This window comes from Vigna unguiculata, chromosome 9, assembly GCF_037176805.1.
Source record: "Vigna unguiculata cultivar grain cowpea cultivar isolate G323 ecotype 2 chromosome 9, ASM3717680v1, whole genome shotgun sequence".
NCBI lineage: Eukaryota > Viridiplantae > Streptophyta > Magnoliopsida > Fabales > Fabaceae > Vigna > Vigna unguiculata.
The window spans coordinates 37,082,093-37,107,923 of NC_140800.1; the positions used below are offsets into that span (position 1 = coordinate 37,082,093).

Sequence of the window (25,831 nt, forward strand, 5' to 3'; positions counted from 1 at the left end):
ATTTTTATTAAAATTGGCATTTTTATTAAAATTGACATTTTTATTAAATATTAATAAAAATATTTTAAAACTAACTTAAAAATCTATATAAATTTATTTTAAATCACATTAGTTAGAGTGAAACATAAATCAGGCAACCAAAACAACATGAAAAAATTGAAATAAATAGTTGAATTGTATATTATATATATATATATATATATATATGATTTAATTTTTTTATATTTATTGTCCTTTCAAAAATTATTCTTAGTTTTAATTTGGTATAGATTTTAAAGTTAACTTAAATTTTTTACAAAATTTTTTACAAAATTTTTAATTTTAATAAAAATATCAGTATAAGATTTATATTAAAAAATAAATTTTGTCCTAATTTGGAGGAAATCAACATTGTTCCATTTTATAAAAGCTAAGACTAAATTGAATAAAAAAACAAATATAGTATAAGTTGATATTTGATCACATCACACTGATAGTGTTGGGTATTGGGCTCCCTTCCTATGTGGAGAAAAGGCCCAAAATTTGAGAAGCCCATGTCTCACTTAAACCTAGTGGAGAGGAGGCTATAAAATAAAGAGAGAGGCAGAACAATAGAGTAAGAATACACTGAAAGCCCTAACACATAGAGGGAGAGGTAGAGGGAAAATTCTGTTCACGTTTTTCATAGAGCTGTCGCAGTAAATTCGGCGCTGCGGATTCGTTCACCGTTGGATCGGGCTGAAATTTTTACAGCAGGTTCGGAACTCATTGCTCTTCATTCTGACCGGTCGGATCTTTGATACGAGGTCTGAGTTGGGAGATATTAATTTCGCACTGCAGCAGTGATTTGTAGAGGTTTTCCTCTCTTGTTCTTCTCTATTTGAAAGCTTTGTTGCTTTGTTATTTGGTTGGGTGTTGGCACTAATTTGTGCTATTGATTAAGACTCTTTTGTACTCTTGTTGATCATAGTGAAGCTATTTCTTTGGTCTGGACGACTCGTGGTTTTTACCCTTGATTTGAGGGGTTTTCCACGTTAAAAATCTTGGTGCCTTTATTTGTGCTTTTGGTGGTTTATTATTGCTGCTCTTTGATTATTGCTCCTCATAGATTCTTGCAAGTTAGGGGAAATTATATCCGCTGCATTCTCTGGTATATTGTTTGTTATTGTTTTCCCCATCAGAGTGGCATCAGAGCTCTTGGTTGGGCTATATTTACTTGCTTGAATGATGGAGGCAAATGCAAAGATGGTTGCTTTGAATGGTACAAATTATCATTTGTGGAAGGGCAAGATGAAAGATTTATTATTTGTCAAGAAATTGCATCTTCCGGTCTTTGCTACACAGAAGCCAGATTCTATGTCTGAAGAAGAATGGGACTTTGAGCACCAACAGGTATGTGGTTTTATTCGGCAATATGTTGAAGATAATGTTTATAATCATATTGCTAATGAGACACATGCCAGAGCTTTGTGGGAGAAGATTGAGTCTTTGTATGCTTCTAAGTCGGGCAATAATAAATTGTATTTGTTAAATTGCTTGATGAATTTGAGGTACATGGAGAATTCTTCTATTTCTGATCACTTAAATGAGTTTCAAGGGCTCCTAGATCAATTGTCAGGAATGGGCATAAAGTTTGATGACGAAGTTATGGGATTATGGTTGCTTAATACTCTACCAGAGTCTTGGGAGGTATTTCGGGTTTCAATTACAAACTCTGCCTCGAATGGTGTTGTTTCTTTTCAGATGGCAAAGAGCGGTGCTCTTAATGAAGAGATGAGAAGGAAGGCACATGGTTCTTCATCTCAGTCTGAGATGCTTGTTACAGAAGCTAGGGGGAGAAGTCAGAAAAAGGAACATAAAGGTGGTAGAGAGAAGAGTAGGAGCAAGTCCAAGTCAAGATACAAGAATTTAGAGTGCCATTTTTGTCATAAAACTGGGCACATTCAGAAATACTGTTTTAAGTGGAAAAAGGAGAACAAAGACAAGAAGGGCAAACAGAGAGAGAATGATCATGATGATGATGATCGTGTCACTACTGCTACAGATGGTGATCTTGTTCTTCTTCGTGACTTTGAGTCCGTTAATCTTGTATCTGATGAGAGCATGTGGATTATTGATAGTGGTGCTACACTGCATGTTACACCTAGGAAGGAGTTCTTCACATCTTACACTTCTGGTGATTTTGGAGTGTTGAAGATGGGTAATGATGGTGAGTCTAAAGTGATTGGTGTTGGTGATGTTTGCCTGCAAACCAACATGGGAGTGCAGTTGTTGCTTAAAGGAGTCAAACATGCTCCGGATGTCCGTTTTAATTTAATCTCTGTGCAGTTGCTTGATGATTGTGGTTATGACAATCACTTTGGTTCTAGTAAATGGAAGCTCACTAAAGGTAACTTGGTTATGGCCAGAGGGGAGAAACAATCTAAATTGTATTGGACTAAAGCTTTGGTTGCTAAAGACAGTGTGAATGCTATGTATATGGAGGCATCTTTGTGGCACCGGAGGCTTGGTCATATAAGTGAGAAAGGGCTTAACTGCTTAGCTAAAAAGGATGTGCTTATGGGATTGAGAAATGCAGAATTGGAGAAATGTTCTCATTGCATGGCTGGTAAACAAACCAGAGTATCTTTTAAGAAGCATCCACCCTCAAGGAAGTCAGAATTGCTTGAATTGGTGCATTCTGACGTTTGTGGCCCATTAAAGGTAAAGTCATTTAGTGGTGCACTTTACTTTGTTACTTTTATTGATGATTGTTCCAGGAAGCTATGGGTCTATGCTCTTCAGCGGAAAGGTCAAGTACTTGAAAAGTTCAAGGAATTTCATGCTATGGTTGAGAGGCAATCAGGCAAGAAGCTGAAATGCATCCGTAGTGATAATGGTGGTGAGTACCGTGGACCTTTTGATGTTTATTGCAGGCAGCATGGTATTAGACACGAGAAGACTCCTCCTAAAACTCCTCAGTTGAATGGTCTAGCGGAGAGGATGAACAGGACCTTGGCTGAAAGGGTTACATGTATGCTTTCAGAAGCAAAGTTGCCTAAGCACTTTTGGGGAGAGGCATTGCTTGCAGCTGTGCATGTTATTAATCTCAGTCCCGCAGTTGCTTTGAATACTGAGGTGCCAGACAAAATTTGGTTTGGTAAGAATGTTAGCTATGATCATTTGCGTGTCTTTGGTTGCAGGGCATTTGTTCATGTTCCTAAGGATGAAAGATCCAAGTTAGATAAAAAGACAAGGCAATGTATCTTTATTGGCTATGGTGAGGATGAATTTGGCTACAGGTTTTATGATCCTGTTGAGAAGAAGCTCGTTAGAAGTCGTGATGTACAATTCATGGAAGACCAGACCATTGAAGACATTGATAAGGTGGAGAAGACCACACCCGAGAAAGATAGTAATCTCACTGATGGTAATCCGATGAGGTTGCCCACTCACAATTTGGAGAATGTTGAAACGGAAGCTCAAGACAATGAGCAACATGGTGATGTTGATGATCAACAGTTTGGAAGTGGAGTAGAGGTTCCAATTGATGATGCTCAAGAGGAACATGATGATGATGACGATCTTGGTGATATACCTGAATCACCTCAAGTCCAACTCAGGAGGTCTAATAGACAAAAACAACCTTCTACAAGGTATTCCTGTGATGAGTACATAACCTTGACTGACGGTGGAGAACCTGAGTGTTTTGAAGAGGCTTTGGATAGTGAAGAGAAGAAACAGTGGCTGGATGCAATGCAAGATGAGATGAAATCTTTGCATGATAATCACACTTACGACTTGGTGAAATTGCCTAAGGGCAAAAGGGCATTGGAAACTAGGTGGATTTTCAGGGTGAAACAAGATTCAAATTCTACGCTTCCAAGGTACAAGGCCAGATTAGTGGTGAAAGGTTTCAGACAGAAAAAGGGTGTTGATTTCAATGAGATTTTCTCACCTGTGGTGAAAATGTCATCCATCAGAACTGTGCTAAGTTTAGCTGCTACTCTTGATTTGGAGGTTGAGCAGATGGATGTGAAGACAGCTTTCCTTCATGGTAATTTGGAGGAAGAGATATACATGAAGCAACCTGATGGTTTTCTTGTTAAAGGCAAGGAAGAATATGTGTGTAGACTAAGGAAGAGTCTATACGGTTTGAAGCAGGCTCCAAGGCAGTGGTATAAGAAGTTTGAGTCTTTTATGTGTGAGCAGGGTTACATGAAGACTACTTCTGATCATTGTGTCTTTGTTAAAAGTTTTTCTAATGATGACTTTATTATCCTGTTATTATATGTTGATGACATGCTTATTGTTGGAAAAGATATTTCCAAAATTGACAGGTTAAAGAAGACACTTGGCGAGTCTTTTGCCATGAAAGACTTGGGAGCTGCTAAAAGGATTCTTGGCATACATATCTCACGTGATAGGAGAGAAAAGAAGATTTATCTATCACAAGAGCAATACATTAGGAAGGTGTTGCAGAGATTCCAGATGGAAAATGCTAAAGCTGTGAGTACTCCTCTTGCTACTCATTTTAAACTGAGTGTTAAACAGAGTCCTTCAAATGAAGTTGAGAAGACCAATATGAGTAGAGTTCCTTATGCATCTGCGGTGGGCAGTTTGATGTATGCGATGGTGTGTACAAGACCAGATATTGCACATGCTGTTGGTACAGTTAGTCGATTTTTGTCAAACCCAGGTAGAGAGCATTGGAATGCTGTGAAATGGATTTTGAGGTATCTTCATGGTACAGTTGATATGAAGCTTTGTTTTGGAGGTGATAAACCTACTTTGATGGGTTACTCAGACTCAGATATGGCTGGGGATATTGATTCCAGAAAGTCCACTTCGGGCTATTTGATAAAGTTTGCAGGAGGAGCTGTGGCTTGGCAATCAAGACTACAAAGGTGTGTAGCGTTGTCTACTACAGAGGCAGAGTTCATTGCTATTACTGAAGCATGCAAGGAGGTGTTATGGTTGAAGAAATTCTTGCAGGAGCTTGGTTTTAGGCAAGATAACTATTCATTGTTTGTTGATAGCCAAAGTGCTATCCATCTTGGTAAGAATCCAATTTTTCATTCTAGATCCAAACATATTGATGTGAGGTATCATTGGATACGTGATGCTTTGGATGCTAAGTTGTTGGAGTTGGAAAAAGTTCATACAGATGATAATGGTGCTGATATGATGACTAAAGCATTGCCAAGAGGAAAGTTTGAAGTTTGTTGTGAGATCGCTGGTTTGGCGGTTATCTCCACATAGTTGTGAGGGGGAGATTTGTTGGGTATTGGGCTCCCTTCCTATGTGGAGAAAAGGCCCAAAATTTGAGAAGCCCATGTCTCACTTAAACCTAGTGGAGAGGAGGCTATAAAATAAAGAGAGAGGCAGAACAATAGAGTAAGAATACACTGAAAGCCCTAACACATAGAGGGAGAGGTAGAGGGAAAATTCTGTTCACGTTTTTCATAGAGCTGTCGCAGTAAATTCGGCGCTGCGGATTCGTTCACCGTTGGATCGGGCTGAAATTTTTACAGCAGGTTCGGAACTCATTGCTCTTCATTCTGACCGGTCGGATCTTTGATACGAGGTCTGAGTTGGGAGATATTAATTTCGCACTGCAGCAGTGATTTGTAGAGGTTTTCCTCTCTTGTTCTTCTCTATTTGAAAGCTTTGTTGCTTTGTTATTTGGTTGGGTGTTGGCACTAATTTGTGCTATTGATTAAGACTCTTTTGTACTCTTGTTGATCATAGTGAAGCTATTTCTTTGGTCTGGACGACTCGTGGTTTTTACCCTTGATTTGAGGGGTTTTCCACGTTAAAAATCTTGGTGCCTTTATTTGTGCTTTTGGTGGTTTATTATTGCTGCTCTTTGATTATTGCTCCTCATAGATTCTTGCAAGTTAGGGGAAATTATATCCGCTGCATTCTCTGGTATATTGTTTGTTATTGTTTTCCCCATCAGATAGTGCCACATAACACAACTTTAAAGTGATACGTGAAAAGAAATTACAAAAAAAAACTTAAAAAACTAAAATATACAAAAAAATTACAAATTGACATGTAATACTAACTTTAACACATTACACAATACTAACAGAAATGACTAAATTGAATAACTTTTAAAAAAGTCACGACCAAATTGAGATGAAAATAAAATGAATAACCGACTTAGCACTTTTTTGTGACAAAAACAAAAATCAAATGAATAATTAAATATAAAATATATTAATAGGTAACGAGTTTTTCTAGACATAAAATTTAGTGGAAGGTAAGGATGACACTTCGACTTTTAACCAATAAAAATATATATAAACTTAATATACATATATACATTCATTCCAAAAATTACAATTATCTTCATATTCCAAGTGCAATAATAACATGTTTTCACATAGATAACACATATAAAACATATAAATGATAGACTATTGAAATATAAATATTAATATATGCGATGCATACTTTAGTTACACATATTATACATATGACTATAAATGATTTAAACTTTCAATTATTAACAAATAAAAATTACCTCATAAATCAATATATCATAAAGATATTTAAGAATAAATATGTACCTATCATTTTAAAAATATTCATATCAAGTATATCATATTAAGTTTATTTGACTTGCATCTCCATTTTCATAGGTTAAGGTAAGTTTAAGACAATAAATATCACAAATTGAGATCTACTTTATACACTCAATAAAGTTAAATATAGATATCTATGTTTATTACATACATATAAAAAAAACTTCACATACCATCATAAGTTTATATTTTATGTGTATTTCAATCGTATTCATTTTAATCATCTTAATTGATACAATATCACAACAAATTATAACATCACATCCTTATATTGAATAAATGAGCTATCCAATACACAAATCAATATTAGTGACAATATGAGATGACTCATCATATTTCACTACTGAATAAAAGAGGACGAAATAACTTAGGAATTAAAATAGAATGAACTATTTTGTCATATGATTATGCAGATCTATTTGTCCTGTCTTATACTGATTCGTGCGAGTTGTAAGTTATGCAAGACAGACTTAAAAAGACCAACAACTTAAAATACACATCCTGCATTCTTTTTAACATGTGATACACTAAACACATTATCATTCTTATAAACTAAGTCAACACATTGTCATAAATGTACAACTTAAATAATTAAATTTAACATATCATACATCAATCTAATTGAATATATTATTTTAAATCTACATATATCCACATCATTCATTAATAACATATTTAAACATTTATCTTTTACTTATATAAACAATAACATAAAATTTTCAACTTTGAACTATGTCAATTTTACAATAAAAGTCATGAGCGTTACAGTTTTTGTTTTGAGTAAAATTCATAAAAAAGAAATTGTCAAAATTTATAACTTAAAAAGAGAATTTAAAACAAATAAAAATTATCAAATAAAAATATTAAAAAATTTTACCTCTTTTTCATTTGTGAAAATATTTCTCTTAAGAATTAATGATGATAAAACTCTAATCTTAAGCAAGAATATTATACAATAACTCAAAATGAGAAGCGTACTTGGAGGCGTCAAAATGCGTACTATCAATCATCTTGCAACTTATGCATAAATGATCTTGTATTTATGAAAATATAAATTTATATATTTATTATGAAATAAAGAAATATCAAATTTTTATACATGTAAGAATATAGTGTCCGTTGACACAGAATCAACAAGTGCAGATCGAAAAGAAAGACGCAAAATATAAATACAGACAGAAATGATATTCTAGTATTCACAAATTTATCCATTTATTTTTGTCAAACACGCAAAATGGAACAAATGAAGTTAAAATAATAAAAATAAAATAAAATAAAAGGGAACCACGTGGACAGAAATTTGATTGGGAACGTTGTTTGCGGCCGACATGCCATCAGTGTTTGCATGTGTGAGGCACGTGACCACACTCTTTTCATATCTCGTGCGGTTAAGATTGGCTTTTAGGCTCTATTATAATATAAATTATAAAATATAATATAACTAAACTTTTTATTCTAAATAAAGTAAATAAACTTTCAGGTTTTTACACTAACACCAATTTTTTATTTTGTATTACATAAACATCTTAAGTATTTTTTTTTCTTAATTAAAAGGTCCAATTTCTTTTTATCCATAGGTCCGTTTTTAAAGTAAAATAATATATATTTTTTAATTGTGACTTTATATTCGACGTAAAGATCAAACTATATATATATTAATTAAAGAATTCAATTATCAAACACTTGTGTTATCTAAAAATATGTATTTTAAATTATCACGTCTAGATTCAGTGATCTTATGGGAGGTTCATTCCCATCCCAAAATCTTGTGTTATTGATTAAGGAGAAGAAATCACGAAAACTGTCCTGATTATTAATTTTAAAATATCTTAAGCCTCCGAATAATATAAAATTCGACAAGGTGTTTTTAAACAGCTTTTTTAGGAGAATGTTTTTAGGTTTTGTATTCTATTCATTTGTATTTTAATCTATTGTATTAATACATTTAATTCTACCTTGAATTCTAATATTTAAAAAAAATTATGATAACTACAGTACAATATTTCTTATAAATCTAAATATATTTTAGATGTTTAAAAACACATGTTTACAAATTTTAATGACATAAAAAGTATTTATTCTGTGCAATTGGTATAGTAAAACACTTATCATTACTGATATATTTTGAGGTGAGTGAGATGTATTATTTTATATATAAATTAGGGAGAACAAACCTAACGGGGAGCTTAGAATTGTGTGAGAAATTCAATTTGGAGGCAAGCAATGTTGAACAGAGTCTGGCAATTGCTTTGTTTCACACATTTTGATATCAATGTTAGTTTGGTCATGTGATCCTGTCACTTTCCTGCCTTACAATATTTTGTTTTGTATTATCATGGCTGAATAACTTCCAAGAGAAGCAAGAGAAATTGCTTTTCCAATCAACTTTCTCTGTTATCAATCAAAAATCATAACTACCATGCTTTTGGAATGTGGAGAGATTGAAGGTGCTAAGAGACCAAAAACTTGGTAGATTGTGTCCCAAAATAAATGGAAACAAAACTAAAAAGAAAAGAAAGGGAACATTGTCACTGTCCAATGGAAACAGCTCGAAAAAATAATTAACAATTATTCATAGTACAATGGTAAAGTGGAACAACCATGTAACACCTGGTAGTGAAAGTGAACCTACTTAACAAATAATCATAGGTCTTACCAAAGATTGTCTTTAAAAAAGAGGACATACATGTCTTTGAACTGCTATCTCTGCACACTACTAATGCACCTGACAGTAGATTATTATTCAAACTCTCCATATGTTTTAAATTAAGTTAGAATAAGCATGGGTGCAGAAGGTTATGTGCCCCGAGTCCCTGACCCTGTTTCTAGACAAATCAGAAGGTTAATTGAACCCGATTCAGTAGAAATAGGACTATTTATTGGAGAATTTCTCTCACCCAACTATTAGATAATAAGGGGACATGTAGTTTCAAAGATGGGCTAGGTTATGTAATTGGTGCATTATTAAGGGAATAAAGTCATTATAAGAATATAAGAGGAAGAGACAAAGCAAAGGTGCTATCCAGCGTCGTCAAATGGAACGTAATCTATTTTGTTGATATGGTGGGCATGGTTTCACCTATCTCCTAATTTCCAATCAAGCACCCTTCAGTTAAAACATGGAAAAGAAACCAGAACTGCACATGCATTATGTATGTCCTTTCCCTCATATACATTATTTTATTTTCTTTCTTTTTATTTTCCATGTGAAATCTACATGGATGGGAGATGATTGGGTTAGATCTAGTCGGTGGTACAAGAACGTGCTTATAAGGAGGCTGATCTGGATTTTATACCCATGAGGCTCAATTTCCATGATTCCTGATCTTCATGTATTTTGAAGTAACACTCAAGGAAATGAAACATATACCGATACATACCACCATTCATGTTGAGCTTTCTTCACATCCAACGGTACAACAAATTTGCAATATGAGGGGAGGAGTATAGATAACCGACCTCTGATTATCAGCTCCTGATTCATGATGAGTGTCCACCGCAGCTTCAACTCTCCGTACCTGCTGATGCAACTGGCATATTATGTCACGAATGTTAGGTCTTAGTTTTCTTTTGAATAAAATCAAATTTCAGAGTACATGGGTGTTAAAACAAAACCACACTCAAATCTTCGCATTCTTTTTGCATCGCAAAAGGAAACGTAAAATTTCTATTTGTTGCAATCCTAAAATCTACTTTAGAACAATGTTACAGAGGGCATTTTGGTCATGGTATGGCCGTCCCTGACACAAGGAAAGAGAGCAGCCACCACCCAAAGGACAATACCATGTAAATTTACAGAAAAAAAAGGTGAAAAAATGGGGTATGTGGTGGGGGTAGAAAACGGTTGAAGCTATTTCTGATTACTTAGCGGGGCATCACCATCAGGAGCAGCTGGCTCATCCTGTGGCAAATCAGACTCAACTTTTTGCTCCTCGATAGGTGAAACTTTATCCAAAGTTTCCTCTGTTTTATCAATAGATTCTTCTGATTTATTATTCTCATCTAGAGGTCCACCGTCTGAAGAATCTATTGTTGTTTCAGCACGGTCTTCAGAATTATTTTGGGCGGCTGGCGGCTGAGGTGTAGGAGATACGCCTAACCCTTTAGAAAGAGAGACATACTTGAAAACAAGTTGTTTGTAATTATTTAGCAGGTCTTCAACATCACTTACTGTTAGATCCCCTACACTAGCAAACAAATATGGAAACTCCCCGAAAACTTCATTCAACTTGTCCTCCTTTAGAATCATATTTGCCCCTTTATTCTCCAAATCCGAGAGGGATGGAACTTTTGTGATCAGTAATTCATCTGCAAAAGCAACTTTCTTGCCTTCTGATTTTGTAACAGATGACGGAGTTCGTACTGCAGGGTCCTTATTATCATTCAAAGCTTTATTTTTGTGCCTAGTGGGTTCTGCTACTGGATGCTGCCCATTATTTGGATAAGGTGAACCAGGATCTTGTGTATCAACTGAAATGCCTGAAAGCATAGCACGAGCAAATTCCATGTTACTCTCAAACTCAGCTTCATCCATTGAAATGGCTTTTGCATCAATGTTTGAGATGAAGGACTCAGCAGAGAGCATGTTGGTAAAATAATATGCTGCTTCTCCAACCAATCGAGATTGATGCCTAAACCTTTGTATGTACAGTAGATTTGAGTGCAGTTGTGGAGGGTTTGCCTGCATAGTATCATTTAGAAGATATTGTCAAACTGTAAAATCAAGAATACTTAGACTGGCACTTAACAATACAGTTTATGAGAATATATAGTTGCTCTTATAGTTAACATTCTTTTTTTCTAATTTTTGGTTAGCCGTGTACAAAATATAAATTTTAACCTTCTTAGGACACATAACATAACACTGTATATAAGTCTACCAAAAGTCTGAATTATCTGGCTTCATCAATTCAGTTTTAAGCAAACGCTCGAATCAAATAATTTTGACAGCAAGCATTTCAGAAGAAAAGGTCATATAGCTCAGCACCATTAGCAGCTCAATGAGTTTTTTAAAGCGAGAATTAATGGAACTTTCAGGCAATACGGTAAGGCCCTGATGACTGGATCAGTGCATGCAAGATGACATTTCAACAACCACGTCAAATATTTCTTTTGAAATAAGCTATAAGAGACTTTACATAACATCAATAAATTACAAGCTTTATTTGTGCAAGTGAACTTCACAAGTGAAAAAAAAACAAGCAAGAATGTGCATTATAGAACAAAGGAAATACCAAAATATAGAGGCATACATCCACATGTCACACTCATAATTTTATAGATAGTGAAAGTAACAACAGCATTTTATCAAGCAAAATTTTTTGTACTTGAGAACTATGCATGTACCAATTTGTGAAGAAACATTGAGATTACCTTTAGGGTTACATAAATAAGCACAGGAAGAAATTCATCAGCTCCCGGAGGATTCTCTTTGGAAGCAAGCGAAGCATTAAGCAGCAAGTTGCTAATAACCCTGCAACAATTCAGAATACACACAAGTTTGTCCCTTGGTGCTTTGTACATGTTGATCTTCTGTAATTCTTTCTGTGCGAGCTGCCACCATAAGAATGATACAACATATAATAACATTTATAGAAAACAGAAGTATATAAACAAAACCATGAACATGTCAAAATTGTAAACTTTAGTAGCTAAAACATAGTAAAAACACGTGTACACAGCGTCAAACGATTTTAGACAGCTGCTGCCAGTAACTAGAAAATTCCGTATTTACAACTATAGGAGTCAATGGTGGCGTTATGGCAGAGCAGAGTGGCGCTAGACTGATAGTATTCCAATAGCGAACAGTTCTCAATAGTGACCATTGTGGTCGCAATAATGGCCAAATTACCAGTTTTTTGCGTGCTATAGCAGCACTACCATGCTATAGCGTTCAAAAACCCATTAGAACACTGTTGATTGGGTTTATGGAAAAATATTCCACAAAATTGTTTCCTGTTTTGAACTCTGCTCCTTCACACTTTCAAGACTTCTTTCTTTCATTTTATGTTCCTTGCTGTTCCTCTAGACTTCTCAGTTCACCTTTTGCTAAATCTTATCAAATTTGTAATGTTCTTTTCGGTCAGTTTCGTCACCAGCTTTCTGTTTTTGACTTTGTTAGTTGTTCATATGTTCTTATTGCTCCTAGATTGATGGTGATTGCATGCGTAAACTGTGACTTATTTTTATTACTAAATTCTTTAATTTTGTGTACCTTTTTAGTGTGGTGTAATATAGGATATTGAGTTTGTGTTGTAACCTTTAAAATCATGATCACCCAATTTCCAGTCAGAGTTTTAAATCCTGGATAGCAGCTGGCCCAAATAACATCATTGTGGGATAGTCGTTATTCTGACATTTTTTTCATTACTTTTATAATGTATACATACATATAACTACACAAAAAAGATCAAATTTTATTAAATACGTGATACAAAACATACAAATATTAACAAAAGTCATGCAAGTTTCCAATGGGTCTATAGCGCACACAATATAAAACCCTATTCTTGCTATAGCATTTTCAGAGTTGTCCGCTACACATCACTATCTGAGATTGATACAATGTTTACATACTGACTGACTACCATCTAGTAAAAGCCCAAGGACACATCAGACAGAAAACTTATTTTGAAGAAAATTTGGAGAATCATGAACCAATGAATCTAAATCCATTGAAATCCAATGTGAGACAAGCCCAAAAACTAATCAATCTAAAGCATTGGGAAATGATGACAAATAAAAATAACATTAATAAATAAGTAAAATGTGGAGAAAGAATACACCAACTGTTAAATAATATGCTAAAACTAAATCTATAACAAGAAAGAGGATTCCTCTTTTTGTGTCCACATTTCATAATACATGTTTTACCCTTAGTTATTTTAAAATTTAATTATTTTATAAATAATTTACTTTTAATCATTTTTCTACAAATCTCTTTTGTCTTAAATCATTATTTAAATTTTCTTTTTATATATCTTTTTTTTTTAATTTTATATTTAACAACTATTTTAAAAATTATATATTTGTTATTCATCTTAACTTAAATTTTTTGAAAATTAAAAAATGCGAATACACAGGCGCGACAGCGCCTATGTGTTCGCTAGTTATAAGAATAAGGATACTTGTGATATCAACTTGGATCACATTGTTTGTGGCGCTTATGTCCCAAGTCAAAAAACAGGTAGTTGTTGTGGGGGGTTCAAGCATAGAAATTAATCAACAAGCTCAATTAAATTATGATTGAGCTATACCAAAAATGTTACAGACAATAGCATTAAAAACCAAACGACAAATGCAAGAGATATGAGAAGAATTATGTAGCATTTGAGACTGATGTTGTAGCAATAATAGTAGATGACAGAAGAATACATTAAACATAAAATACACTTAGTGTCCCTTTTTAAGTGATAAATGTTATTAACAAGAGGAAAATGAACTTAGATGCATAATTGCATGTGAGCCAGGTCAGATTACTTTTGAATGGGACTCACCAACCACGATGATTCATTCTGAAATGGTGGCTCGATATCCAAATTTTCAGGTCGAACAAATTGCTGAATCAAAGCCATCTTCTCAGAAAGTTGGTCATCAAGTTTTACATCATCTGGAACTGAAGCAAATACACGAGCAAACAACTTTGTCATGACATACTTCTCAAGCCCCTGTATATGATCAAAATTCAGAGGTAAAGCAATCAGTCACTGTAGAAGCACTATATACTAAAAGAATTTAACAAGAAGAATATAGAACAATGTTTTCTATGGAAAACAAAGTACACAGATGCAGGAGCTAACACTCAACTCCTTACTGGAATGAATTTGTGTAGTATTCCAGGAAAAAAACATCATCTATTGAAACTTATTTAACCTGTTTATAACCACCAGGGAATATTAAACCAAAAAGAATGAGCTTTCGTAACACTTTCATAAAAGAAATGGCAGATAAAGTGGAATTGAACTTGCTTGCTTCTTATCAAAAAATACTTGTGTTGACTAGAATTTACACATTGTGCATCATCAAAACCCTCTGTTAAGGTTAGGTGTGGCGGCAGTCCAAGTTTTATTTACCTAATATTGAAGCTGAAGGATAACAACCTTCTATACATTGCGTAACAAATTTTTGAAAAAAATTCTGTCTCGCTCACTGCACACTTGTTTAAGTGAAATTCATGCGAATGGAAATTAAAGTATTTTTTTATTCCTTTCTGATTTTCTCTAAACATTGGACCTCACACCTAAAATGAAGTATCACAGTGAGTTAGATGTCCTGGGCAAACCAAGCTTGCAAGACAATACGCACTCACAAGTGATTAAATAATAGAATAAATGAACTAGTATTTCTTGCCTAGGTTCTGAAGGTGCATTTGAACATACTTTGAAACAAAAAATAAAAATAGAAAACAAAAATTCATAATAAAGCTTTTCTTCATAGCCTTTTTTCAAAAACCACCTTTTTTTGACTTCTGACAGAAGCACTGGAAGAATTATTTTATGCTTTTGTTGTTTTCCACTAATTGCAAACCCTAGGACACCGGTAAAGTTTCACCTTGGTGACCGGTTGGTCATGAGCAAATCCAGTCACGACCATTTTGCATATGTAAGAGAAAGACTGTGCAATTATCCCCTCCAATACTTTCACGAAGCAAGGGGCCTCTGGGACTGGGGTGCGTCAGTCGTTTAGTGTATTCCTCTAATTATTATAAACTTAATAAACAAGTTTTCTAGAAAAGAAGTTTTTTTCTTTAAACAGACACAAACAAGAAGGCCATAAGATGAGGATTCAGATTGATTCATTCCCACTAGATTTCTGGTGATCATGACCATCTCACTCAAATTTCACGTTTTTAAGAGCTAAAATAATCATCTCAGATAATTAGACACGATCCCAGAACAGCAATTCATTAATTAGTAAGCGGTATACTGCTATTTGCAGACTCTCTAGTCTTCCTTACCATTTATGCCTTATTATGTTCAGTATCTTCATTTCAAATTTATATTTTTTATGTATAAAACTTTGGATCTTCATTGGTGTCTTACAGAATTCACCATTATTGAGGAAAAAACCCGTAAATAGGACATGAAAGGATGAATGAGTTGTAGCAGTGATCGCAAAAAAACCCAATTCAATCAACCCGAGATCCAGCGCGGAAAATAAAACATTAAATGTATTCAATGTGAGGTGACAGTAGATCAAGTTAGTTGATTAGTTACTGTAAAATTGAAATGTATCTTCATTTATAGCGAACAACAAGTAGAAAAAGCATGTTACGAGTTAAGCAGAAACTGACTTCACCGGCACTTTCGAGCTCCTCTTCAGTGCAACCAGCCCAAAGTGGATGAGCCCTGAAATCCGCTTCCATTTTCGCAAGGAACGCTTGAACCAAGGCACTGTCCCTCTCGGGGTCAGGAGCATTGTTCGAAAACGAAACGATAAAACTGCGAAAATCTCACATCGTTAGTTAGGGTTCCCATTCCAAACCTAAATCGTAATCGCAATGTAAAAAGAATGAGAGCTCAGAGAAACCTTTTGATTGCTTTGACGAATTCAGCGGCGGAGGGCTGCCGCATGCGCTCGAGGAAGTCCTGTAAGCCCAAGAATACATCGGCGTTTTCCATTCTCCGCCGCCTCGTTGACACCGCCCAAGACGGAGAACGCGATCAAACACAATTACCATCTCATTTCACACAAAATCTAGACATTTTATTACATGCTTTCCCCTCTCATAATTATAATTATAATAATATATAAATAAACTCGTTTAATAATAATCATTAAACTAAATGATAATTGCAACAAATAAGTTTAGAAATCAACTTAGATTTAGTGCTATACAGACATTGGAGTGAAATTAAAATTCTAAGATTAGAGATCTGCATCTATAAACTCGTTACAATTGTTTCTTTTTTTAAAAATTCATTGTTTGCAAAAGATTGTAGTAGTCACATATTTAATATTAAACTGGCAATACTAATTGTTATGTGTTTTACTTGTTTGACATTAAGCTAGTAATAAATTAATCAAATTAATTTATTGATCGTGATACTTCTCCAATGATAATTTATATATATATATATATATATATATATATATATATATAATAAAAATAAGAAATGAAACAAAGTAAATTATAAAAATGACGATTGTTGATCTTTACTATGCCAAAATAAACTCATGGCATAGTAAGAGTTGTGAAATTAGGAACAAGGAAAAAAAAAACTTCAACCAGAGACGGCAAAATGAAATATTCCTAAAATGTGTGAAGAAGTGAAAATAATGATAGTCTTTGGTATGGAAAAAGTATGACTTAAATACTTTTTTTCTCATATTTTCGTAATGTTTATTGCGAATGGTCCTCATTTTGACAGAATATTTAAAATAGTCCTTATTTTTACCGAATGTTTAAAATGATCTTCATTTTCACAATTCGATTTAAACGGCGTCACAAAAGAGGACTAAATAAAATTCGAATTGTGAAAACGAAGACCATTTTAAATATTCGGTAAAAATAATGACCATTTTAAACATTGTGTCAAAATAAGGACCATTCACAACAAACACTACGAAAATGAGGACGAAAAAAGTATTTAAGCCAAAAAGTATATATTTAATTAGGATTGTCTTAGCATCAACTTAGAAGTATTTACAACTAATTTAATCAATATCACATAAAATTTGTATCGTCTTGAAACGTCAATTTAGAAGTTAAAATGATAAGTTTTTTTTTTTATTATTATTATTTAAAACAATGTAAAACACATTAAAAATTGACAACATAAACCCTTTTTATACATCTGAACATCTTTCACTGTTATTAACCAGTAGCCTCTAGTTAAAACAACATGGTAATTTTAATTAGTATTATAATGATTACAAATATCACTAATTATATTATTACTACCATTACTACTTATGATAATGATAGGAGCCATTACAATATAATTAGTCAGTAGTAACAACAAGAGTAACAAATTTGATAATAGGTTTGGTAACATAGTGATAATAGGATTAGTTGAGGAGGTCACAGTTGTAATCGCAAGGCAAATTTGACCCACTATACTGATATAGTTGAATTTATTTGTACTTTGTCAATGTCCGTTTCCTATGACTTTTCATAATCAGGGATGTTTGAAATAATTTCTAAAAAAAACGTAAATATTTTAAAGTTTAACCTTTGATTGCATCGAAATAGTGATCAAATTTAACGCATTATCAGAACTATCAATACATTGTTTTTCATTACAAAGGGCACAACAACCGATCTCGTCCTATTATGGACAAAAACATTGTATAAAAGGAACAAACTAAAACTATAAAATAGAATTGACCATGAATGGTTGTCATACCTCGCCCCCACATCGGTTCCCACTAAAAATTAACACCGGAAGGCCATCATATGCATATCCATGCAATTGCCAGCTTCAGCTTTTTCCACAAAAAATTATGAACCAGCCTTGTTTACCAGATGCTCCGTGTTCTATCTACCTATTTGCAGAAAATAATCATTCTCAAAACTGAAAAATGCCTTTGTTCCAGCTGCAGTTAAATAATTAGTCTCTCTCCAAACCACAAAAAAAGCCATCTTCCTTATCTAAAATAAAGCACTCCAAATAGCTCCATCCCCTTCACCACACTTTGAGTGGACATATTTAATCTTCTCCACTGACTTGCAGATTCCACTGCAGCTCCAATCGAATGAGGCAACACATATGTTACCTGCTTGTGCCTTCCACTCACAGTCTACACAAACATCAAACATAAATTAGGATCATCGTCAAAAGGAAAAAACAACAGTGAAGTTCAAGTTCAGATTAGTGTTTGTCAGTCAACAAAACCAGTACTAAGTGCCAGAACATTACTGCAGTAGAGACCAGAGATGTTTTTCTGGTTACATATATTCATGTTAAATACCTGGAGGAGTTCCACAGCACATACTACGGTCATCAATATGCTCAACTTCAAGACCAATGAACCATGCACCAAGCGAGACATCTTCATTAGCATACTTATGCAAAATAGGCCTGCAGTCATATTTAGAATCCACATAAAATTTCTTGTGCAGATAACATTCCATGGCAATTCTTACAGCTCCAAAGAGAACAAAACTACAACCTAACATCATGCAAAATACGTAAAAAATGCTGAACAATCATTTGCACGAAGACTTATTCCTAGAGATCAGAAAATAACCAATTAAGTGATGCAGGAAAAAATCATATACGTACTGGTTGATGGAAATGTAAGTGGCAAGATCTTTAGAGATTGCATATATCTGCCCAGTTGCATGTCGAAAGTATTTGTTCCCCTCTTCTCCAAACTTCCAAAACTCAGGTTCGTGGTATTTGACATCCCTAAGATACGAAACAACAGTCAAACATAAATACAAAACCTAGATGAGGGACACAGAAGAAGGGTAGCCAGCAGAAAAATGGACTTACTTTCGAGAAAGGACAGGCCCTGATTTCATACATCCTATGTAGACCCTCGGTTTTGATCGGTAACGAGCAAGGGTTGTTGCAAGGACACCTAAACAGCATCACATATTAGAATTTGTTTGTGAGTGAAATGGGGCAGAGGAAGGTGGTAAAGAAAATAAAATGGCCAGAAAAAACAAGAAATCAAGAATCCTGAGATAGCATATACCTAAATTAACATGGACATCATCATCAACCTTGACATAGAAATCAGCATCCCATATTGCAACTGCGGTAGAAAAGAAAATCTTTGTTTTTGCAGATAGCTCGTGATACCCTTCAACATGTTCCTACAACAGAATGAAAAATCTAATATCAAACTTCTGCCAGATTATCCAATGTTTTCTCTTCTCACGCTCTTTAAAATTAACAATGATCTGCCTTACTAGGCGAAGAAAGTCTTTGTGCAGAGCTTCTTCTGAATCAATTGCTCGATCTAGAATGCTGTTGGAAGTTGCACTGAGACAACAATGGCAATATATCCCACGTTAGTGAAGTTAAGTAGCAACCCATATATAAATATTTCATCTTTCACTTAGGATAATGTACATATAAATTAAAAAGTTTCTTGGCAAGGTAACGATAACCATTCCTCCACAAAGAGTGCAGAGTAAAAGGGGAACAATTATCATTGCCTGTGCACAGGTAATAATAATCAAGCTTCCAAAACTCAGTTTTTAGACTAAAATGTGCTTCTTATAGGTAAAATATTATGAAGCAGATTTTAGTCTATAACTCTCTACATAATAGTTAAATATATTCATATTGACTCAATACGGAAATCAATACCAGTTTCATAAGTTTCCTTTTCAATCTCACATGTATGGGCAGAATACCAACTGTTACAATATATAAAATATATCCAATAATATTAATATTTTACCTTATAATATTTTAGAGCAACTTAGAATATGTCTTAGGAATAATTTTCCTATTTCCTAGGTTTTCATATTTCCTTATCATCTCATGATGTGTCTCCTATTTTAGCAAAGATTTTGATCAGTATAGAAATGGATTGGCGTGTTATCAACACAGACCACATCATAAGATAAAAGTTCATACAATCTCAATGTATTTAATCATAATTCTCTAAATTCAAAAGATAAACTCGAGGGAGATCAACTAAATTACTTGATAAAAATCATAGAGCAAGAAGCACACATGGTTAACCCCATACTCTGACTTGTGAAGGTCCTAACCAGTATTATAAAAACATGCTACCTAATAGTCTAGTATCTTAAGTGGTAAATTTGAATATGCTTATGCTTTAGGCACAATACAGGCCATTAAGGAAACGGAAAAGGAAAAATGATCGAAGAAAACAAGTCGATATGTTCAAAATGAGTATTGATGTTAAGAGATAGATTAAGCAATAATATGATTCAAACTTCAAAGGAAGGGACAACTAAAAATAGATATGCTGTAAGAGTCTTTGACTAATTAAGGGGCTGCAGAGAGGACAACTGATATTAGAAGCCACTTTTGTAGTCAATCATAGTTCTTTAAGGAAACTAGGTAAGCATTCAAAATGTTGACACATGACCATTTGAAAGGTGCCATTTTTTTATCTAATGTACCGTTATTTTCTAAAGGTGTCATTATAATTCTCCCCTACACCAAATATAGTCTTGATAATTTCACGCAGTTGACCAAACTGGAATTACCTGTGGCCAATCATGAACCTGATAACAATTCCCTTCTCCCGTTCCAACTGAAGAAGTTGTTCACCTGATCAAAACGTGAAACCAAACGCAACATTTTAGAAATGGATTAGGGCAATTACCCCCTTAAAAATAGGCGTTAAGAATATGGTTCAATTTTAGAAACTTTTGTGACCTTATAGTTGACTCCTAAAAACAGATTTTAATTTCTTTTTACCTTGAGGCATCCAAGTTTCTCTTACTGAATCACGCCTCTTCCTGCTACTGAAAGCCGTGTTTATGCCAATCACTATAAATGCCTTCTTCCTTGCAGAACCATCCTCGGAAGTGGTGGCTGAAGTATTCGAATCAGAGATCCCATTTTCACGAGAACTCCTAGCTGCTGCTAGCTCCATCTGAAGCATGGAAACTTGTTTGTCTAAAGCTCTGGCATGCCCCCCAAGAAATTGAAACAAACATCAATAATTAGAAAAAAAAAAAAAAAAAAACTTGAACTTCAAACAAATCTGGAGAAATTGAAACAGAATCCAGGTGGCACTCACTGGATGGCTTCATGGGTCTTCTGTAACTCGCTCACTGCATCCTTGGGCTGCATCTGATGGGAAAAAAGCACAGAGATTTCAAAACCCAAAGCAAAACAAAACGGAACACTTTGCTTTGAAAAACTTCATAGGAAAGAGAAACATGCCTTCTTGGTCGCGCAGTCCCCTGAGATCACTTGCAGCTGCTGGTCCTGCTGATGCTGCGCAATAAGCATCCCGTTTGATTCAGGTGGGTCCCACATCCTGCAGTCAAACAAATACCCAGGATCGGAACCTCTCATAAAACAAGCCCCACAAACCAAAGCTTACATCTTCACAGCTCAAAACAATTAAAGAGGCAGAATCTACAATAGAGGGAGACTTTAAGAGAGAAAGAGAGAGAGAGAGAGAGAGAGAGAGAGAGAGACCTGCTTGTGATGAGCATACCAAGTATGAAGGAAAAGACAGAGAAAATGGGAATCCATGATGCAGAGATTTTGGTAGGGGTGCGAGGCTTCATATTGTGTGGGAGAGGATTGAAAAATTTGGTGCGTGGGAGGAAAAGTTTGCTGGAAATGATGAATGTGAAGAGAGGAATTGGTCTAATGAGAAGAGATAGTGGTAGGAAGTTGCAACGCAGATACGTTTAGTTTACTTATGTGAAGAGAGAAAGAGAGGTTAATATACAGAAAAAGGTTACGAGATTTGGAATTTAACCTTGTTGTAAATGAAACAGTTACAGTACCCGTGATGCTCCAATGTGTCGTGTACAATGTACACCCTCTGCCATGGTGTCAAAGGTTTGGCAGGTAATGTTACAATGTGCGTGTCGCGTAAGGCGTCTCCTTTCTTGCAAGTCAAACCTAGAATTTAAAACTGTAGTCATCTTATATAAAAGCCATTAGGGGTATTATGCGGTTTTTAAGACTGTTTTTTCATTCTACATCAAGTAATCAAAATATGCCTATAGAATGTTTCTTTCTCCTTTAATGTTTTAACTCTATGATTTTATCTTAAATAAAGTAATTAACATATACATTGAAATAATTATAAAATAACTAAATAGAAGGGTTAGTAAATATAAATATTGCTAAGTATAGTTGGAAGTAAAACTTCCAACACAAAACATCATGTAATCATAACATCTAAGTTGATACATCGATCATTTTAATTAGGATTAAACTTGGATATACAAAATTATAATTTGAATTTGTTCAAAATTTTAATATATTTTTGTTTTTAAATTATAAAAATAAATGGATGTAATCCTCTTAAATTAATAATGTTATTTTTGTTTATTAGTGTTAAAAAATATTACAGATTAGTACTTAAGTTGAAATGTGTTAAATAGTATAAATAATTCATACATTAATCTAAAATGTCGTTTAAGATGTAAACAATAATAATTAAGTTATATGAATTATATTTATTTATTTTTAAATTTAAAGGCCAAATTATATCAAAATTTAATATGATTTTAACATTTATGACTACAAATATATTTAATTATTTAAATATATTGACTATTCACTTGTGTTAAAATAATATAACATAGTAGTTCAGATATAACATAATTTACAAAATAAACTAGTGGAAAAGAAACATGTGCGTGCACTTTTATTCGATTTGATAACTAAACATCATATGAAACTTTTTACCCATACAACAAATCTTATAAAACTAATACAGTGACATCAAACACATTATTTATCTCACAAATGTCATGAAAAACTCATATATATATATATATATATATATATATATATATATAATCATTCAATTAAATTTTCATATTTGTAGTATTTAATTAGGTTATTTATGTCATAGAAATGTAAAATTGTTATTTGTTATTGGTAAGTGTGACATGGTTCAAATAAGATCTTGACCAATAATTTTAGGACGTAAAAATAATATATTCAAAATTTATAAATTTAAGTTATTTTACATATGAGTTCTATTTTAAATAATTTTTGCTTATTTGATCAATTCTATTCATCTAATATTCTCATATTTTGAGAAAATTTATTGTGTCATGTTCCAAATAATTAATATAAAATATTTCACCTTTCATTTTTCTTAATTAATCTTCAGTATTATGTTTCGAGATATGTAAAGAAATTGAGTCGGTTTGTTTTCATATTCATATTTCATCTGGAACTTCCTCTTTATTATTTTTAAAAAAATAAATCTATTCTTTTATTCAATACCAACATACATTTTTTTAAATTTAAAATTTAAAAATCATTGATCATCATCTAATTAAAAATTTAGAGAAATAATTACTAAAAGAACTCTGATAATCAAATCATAAATAAAAACTATTTATAAAAAAACACATGAAATATATTATTTTTTCTTTTATATTCATAAAAAAATAATATACAAACATTCATGAAATAAGAAAAATATTAATTATTAAATTAATATTTTACTATTAAGTGAAAAAAATGAGAAATATATTTTTTTCATGAATATAATAAAACATATAAAATAAATATAAAAATAGTGAGTTTGCAAAAATAACTAAAGAAATTGAAAATAAAAAATGAGTAAAATATAAAAAAAAAAACTCAAAAAACAAAAACAAATAAAATAAAAGATATATATTAATAAATATTTTATTCTATGTTATATTTAACTTTATATTTTATTACTTATTATAAAAACATAAAAGTATACTTAATTTGATTTTCATCATAGTATATATGATTTAAAAATTTTAACAAACTTTAAAAAGTTTTAATATGAAAAATCTAAAAGTTAAAAAAAAAAATGGGAGAACATGACCGTATATCATGCTTAAGATCCATCATTTACTAAAAGAACCTAATTAAATTATTTTTACAAATACAATATTTCAATTAAACTAAATAAAAATTAGAGACTTAATTGAGTAATTCAATTAAAAACCAAATAAGAATTATAGCCTAAAATAAAAGTTAATACTTTCAATTATTCCAAACCTTAATTATTACATCAAATTCAAGTTCTTACATCTTTTTATTATGTAGAAAATGGTAGTCTTCAAAAAATTTTAATAATTTACCATACTTTATTGTGTTTTGACCAAATTTGTAATGCTGAGGGACGAAGTGTACTTGTGTTGGGTTGCCTGTTTGAAGTTGTTAAATTAAAAGCAATTGGTACCCAGTGAAAATTTTCCTTCTTTATTTATGATGTAAGAATTACAAGTACAATAAATTTGTTCAGCATTTATTATTCTTTAATTCAGGGACGAAGTATTTTTTTTTTCTTTTCATTTATGATGAAAGTTTTTAAATAGTAGAATAATGGTTTTATATTTGTATCATTTGATTTTTTTTATAATTTTTAATTATATTATAATTTTTATGATGAAAGTGTATTACTTTAATCGGTTTTATAATTTCTAATTATATTATAAATTAGTAAGATTGAATCAATTTATTTCAATTAAATTACAAAAGAATATAAAAAATAAAAAAAATAAAATACTTTTAAGAATTTATCAATATATAATGAGTGGAGTCTTATTATAATCAAAAATTAATTGAAATAAATTAATTCATTTTTAACTTAATCCCTTTAATAAATAAACTCTTGATAATAGTTGAACTAAGTTATAGTATATGTCAATTTCATTAAATTTATATTTAAGCTAGAAGTGTAAATAATATGTATTATCTAAATTGTTATTACTTCAGTAAATTATAAGTTTAAATTGAACTGTCATACAAAAATAATTATTTTTAACGGGGGTTATATTTGGCATTTCTGGGGGTTTTAACCCCCACTAATGGTTTTACCAGGGGTTTAAAATTTCCCCAGAAGAGCAAGCGTGGCTAACGGATTACCGGGGATTTTTAGCAACCCCTGGAAGTAGCGCAACTTACTGGGGGTTTCAAAAACCTCCGCTAATACCCGGGGTTTCGAAAACCTCCGTTAATGCCTGAGGTTCCAAAAACCCCCATTAATGGCAGGGGTTCTGAAAACCCCCAATAATGCATGGGGTTCCGAAAACCCCCGGTAATGTTCGGGGTTCCAAAAACCCCCGTTAATGCCTGGGATTCCAAAAATAAAGAAGACATGATCTCATGTTTGAAGAAGAGGGAAATCTCATGGCAACGATTTTCTTTTCATGGTAATTAGCATGAGAGGTTAACGATTTTCTCTTCATCTCTGTTTATCATGATAACTAAGTACAATATCATTTACAGGGTGTAAAAGCATTTTCATTGTCAAAACCAATCGATATTCAAAGGAATTGGTTGCACAATTTTATTTAATTTCTTAAGTGCATAAATTTAGGAGACAGACTTTGTCAAAATTATGTTATAATTTGGAGTACAATGGATATTTAGAGCACATTTAAGAAGGAAAATGGGGGCATAGTTTGAGTGGAAGTGATTGAATTTTGCTTACATAGGTTTGGAGATATTGATTCCTCGGTTGTGGGTTGAGAACAAGTGCATTTAACTTTCTGAGTGCATCACACAACAACTATATTAGCTAGTTGACAACATGGTAAATACTGATCAAGGAAATAATTTCTTTTATATATATATATATATATATACACACATATATATATATATATATATATATATATATATATATATATATATATAACTTTTTAATAAAAA

General features: G+C 32.7%; 2 protein-coding genes across 3 annotated transcripts; both read right to left on the reverse strand.

Annotated features, from left to right (window-relative positions):
- Window positions 1-10,154: 10,154 nt before the first annotated feature.
- VPS9A (Vacuolar sorting protein 9 (VPS9) domain-containing protein) lies at window positions 10,155-16,290 on the reverse strand. 2 transcript variants are annotated; one of them, XM_028048126.1, is made up of 5 exons: window positions 16,080-16,290; window positions 15,844-15,991; window positions 14,048-14,218; window positions 11,925-12,104; window positions 10,155-11,232 (listed from the first exon to the last, which is right to left on the reverse strand). In XM_028048126.1, the coding sequence occupies exons 1-5, from the start codon at window positions 16,169-16,171 to the stop codon at window positions 10,402-10,404; spliced, it is 1,422 nt and encodes a 473-aa protein (XP_027903927.1). In that variant the 5' UTR covers window positions 16,172-16,290; the 3' UTR covers window positions 10,155-10,401. The 2 variants fall into 2 exon arrangements, with proteins under 2 accessions (XP_027903927.1, XP_085523019.1); XM_085666893.1 differs by lacking the exon at window positions 16,080-16,290 and having other exon boundaries at window positions 15,825-15,965.
- A 1,436-nt stretch (window positions 16,291-17,726) lies between these two features.
- On the reverse strand, window positions 17,727-21,894 carry LOC114164487 (beta-1,3-galactosyltransferase 7-like). The gene is made up of 11 exons (XM_028049181.2): window positions 21,638-21,894; window positions 21,377-21,473; window positions 21,231-21,283; window positions 20,906-21,114; window positions 20,692-20,755; window positions 19,414-19,486; window positions 19,197-19,317; window positions 18,992-19,079; window positions 18,779-18,904; window positions 18,465-18,574; window positions 17,727-18,293 (listed from the first exon to the last, which is right to left on the reverse strand). Exons 1-11 carry the CDS (start codon window positions 21,727-21,729, stop codon window positions 18,145-18,147), a joined length of 1,182 nt encoding a protein of 393 aa, XP_027904982.1. The 5' UTR covers window positions 21,730-21,894; the 3' UTR covers window positions 17,727-18,144.
- Window positions 21,895-25,831: the final 3,937 nt, after the last annotated feature.

What these genes read in the sequence shown, in the direction of transcription:
- LOC114164487 (XM_028049181.2), bottom strand. Translation starts at nt 21,729, where the DNA reads ATGAAGCCTCGCACCCCTACCAAAATCTCTGCATCATGGATTCCCATT. An exon ending in TGATGTCCATGTTAATTTAG is followed by an intron (nt 19,080 to 19,196) that starts GTATATGCTATC and finishes GATGCTGTTTAG; the next exon opens with GTGTCCTTGCAACAACCCTT. An exon ending in GGGCCTGTCCTTTCTCGAAA is followed by an intron (nt 18,905 to 18,991) that starts GTAAGTCCATTT and finishes TTCGTATCTTAG; the next exon opens with GGATGTCAAATACCACGAAC.
- VPS9A (XM_028048126.1), bottom strand. Translation starts at nt 16,171, where the DNA reads ATGGAAAACGCCGATGTATTCTTGGGCTTACAGGACTTCCTCGAGCGC. An exon ending in TTCGTCAAAGCAATCAAAAG is followed by an intron (nt 15,992 to 16,079) that starts GTTTCTCTGAGC and finishes AGATTTTCGCAG; the next exon opens with TTTTATCGTTTCGTTTTCGA. An exon ending in AGAATGAATCATCGTGGTTG is followed by an intron (nt 12,105 to 14,047) that starts GTGAGTCCCATT and finishes TTATGGTGGCAG; the next exon opens with CTCGCACAGAAAGAATTACA.